General features: G+C 37.5%; 1 protein-coding gene across 1 annotated transcript; it reads right to left on the reverse strand.

Annotated features, from left to right (window-relative positions):
- LOC105163899 (protein LIGHT-DEPENDENT SHORT HYPOCOTYLS 5) lies at nucleotides 1,371-1,960 on the reverse strand (the record flags this gene model as incomplete). The annotated part of the gene is given in 1 exon segment (XM_011082418.2): nucleotides 1,371-1,960. A coding segment is annotated over 1 exon segment (474 nt), but the record flags the coding sequence as incomplete, so codon positions are not given.

Below are 2,742 nucleotides of genomic sequence, written 5' to 3' on the forward strand. Positions count from 1 at the left end.
CAAGCCCCTTAAAATCATAAGATATATTAGGAGAATCATTTATTATATTTAAACGGTTAAAAAAATAATTATTTAATGTTTAATATATTAACATACTTAAGATTAAGACTCATTGAGGCTGCACGACACGCAAGAGCTGATCATGAATTCGAGTCTTTCACCAATTTTTTAGGCATTTGTGTTGTTTTATAAAAATTTATTGTAATTTATTATTTTATTTTTTTCTTTTTTTCCAGACGTGGATGTGCATTGAAAACGCTATTTGATTGATTGATTGATTGATCATGTTTTTAAAATTATAATCAACAATATGTAATTAATTTTTTTATAAGAGAAATATCTAACGATATATTACTACAAAAAATAGAAAATTAGCAATAAAATTAAAAACTTAGTGATAATTTAATATTTTCAATAATTATATATATTTAGTGACAAGAACTTACTTTTTTGTCATAATAATGAATTTTAAAAATTTTAACAGTGATGATTATATTTTGAAAACTATAACTAGAAAGAATTAGTGATAAAAATTTAAATTGTCAGATAGAATCGAATCATAATTAATGAAATTCGAACCTAAAACCTTTTATTTTGCCTAATTTTAGTACATATTAAACCAACGCTCCATCTAAAAATTTAATCTATTAGCTACGAAAATCATTTAATGTTAATATTTGAAAAAAAAAAAACACGTGAAAATAAAATCAAAGTGATAATAAATAAAAGTGATAGCAAGACAAGGGAAAATGCAGAAGGATGAGCACGTGTGGGTTTAGCAGCAGCTGAGTTGTATGCCCCCCAGTTGGTAAGCCACGGATTCCAACGGGGACCAGAATCCACAGTACTCCTACACACTACTCTTAGTTCATACTACATCGAGCAAATAATTAGGGATGAACCTCAATTTCATCCTGCTCCAAACTTTACTCGATCAGCTTATTTATGATTTATAAACACAAAATACAATATTGAATGTATAGAATGATGAGCTTACAATTACATATTATTTATGTGATATAGAGGGGATGCATCGATGCATAAATTGTATGAAAATCATTCGTCAGTCTGATTATATGATCCCGTTTTTATTTAAAAATTTAAACTGTTGGAATCGTTTATTATGAATTCGGGATCTTTTATTTGGCCTAACTTAAATTTTATTTTATCTAAAAATTTAAAATGTTATAAAAGGAAAATTAACGTACCGTCGTTTGAAAAGTTAAAATGGTAGAGAAGGGAACAGTTTATGGGACTTTCATTTGAACTCAAGTTAGGAAAGATGGGAAATTTTCAATTTGAGGTATATAAATATGAAGATTGCAGAGATATATATATAATTAATCCATAATTCACAATTGAGATAAATATTTTAAAAGTTGAAATATTATAAAGAATTGGATTATGAGGTAATTAATAACTACGAACTAGTATATACGCTAGCTGTTGCGGGCACAGTAACCTGACCAGGGTACCATCTCCGCCATCAACTTCCGTCTCCGCCGCCGCTGCCACCTTCGGCGGCGCTACTACCTCCGACATCAGCTACTGTTGTTGTGTTGGAAGAAGAAGAGGGTCTCTTACGCTTCTTCTTCTCATAGGGTACTCCTCTGGCCTTTGCCTGACTTTCTCTTACTTCTCTCAGATATATCCTCACCGCCTTTGCTCCGAAAGGGTTGGACTCCGGCCGGCCGCCGTTCTCCTCATAGGCGGCTCTCAGCCGCCCGATGAGGGCATCCAGGCTGCCCCACGCCTGTTTTAACGGGCAGGCGCATGGCGCCGGAGGGTTGGGCTGCCCGAAGTAGGGGCAACCAGCTACGTGCACCTTCGTCTTCCCAAACTGGTCTAGGTACTTCAAGAACTCGATCACGTGAGCTCCGCTGCAGCGGCCCAGCGTCAGCGGTGGCTTGTGGTTTTTCAGGTACTGCTGGAAAGTGTTCCAGTCTCGCCGTTTCTGCGACTCGTAGCGGCTGGACTCCGTTGCCCCGCCTACGACGCCTCCCTCGCTGCTGGTTGCCGTTGTCGACGACGGACCCTCGGCTGCTGTCGGGTCGGCGCCCCCCGGCCCAGATGCCGAATCCATGGTGTGGAGACTCGAATGATTCAATGATCGCTGCTGGATCAAGTACCTGGAGCTGTTCTTGAATAGGGTTTTGTATAATACAGTGATGGTGGGGAAGATCTTTGGCAGTAGGATCTTGGTGATTAGGATGCTGTGTGAAAGGGAGAAAGGGAGAAAGCAAGAGGAGGAAAGGGTAAGAGGAGTGGAGAGATAATTGGACGTAAAAAGAGAGAACGTAAATGGAAAAATGAAGGAGACTTTTGCGTTTAACTGTAATGCAGTATAGTAATAGTCGTAGAGAGAGAAAGACAAGAGGAGAGGGGGTTGGGGGGGGGGGTGGACATGGAGAAGGGAAGATTGGTAGTGTATTCACGTGGTGGCCCCATCGGGATATGACAGGTTTACTATTGAACAGCACGGCGGACCCTCCGCTTCTCCTTTCACTCTTTGCTTCGTCTTCCTTTCTCCCCAATAATGTAGTGAAAAAAAATATTTTATTTTATTTCCTGTCATTTCCTTTGCAATAATAGATCAATTTACTATGATAAATCCTTGCTTTTTGGAGGCAACATACTTGTTTTTTGATAAAATCTAATTAATTAGATCGAAATTATTTTTTATACTCTTCATCTTATTATTCGTTCTCGTTAAGTTATACATGTATTTATATATATATATAT

Source organism: Sesamum indicum, linkage group LG6 (genome assembly GCF_000512975.1).
Source record: "Sesamum indicum cultivar Zhongzhi No. 13 linkage group LG6, S_indicum_v1.0, whole genome shotgun sequence".
In the NCBI taxonomy this organism is placed as follows: domain Eukaryota; kingdom Viridiplantae; phylum Streptophyta; class Magnoliopsida; order Lamiales; family Pedaliaceae; genus Sesamum; species Sesamum indicum.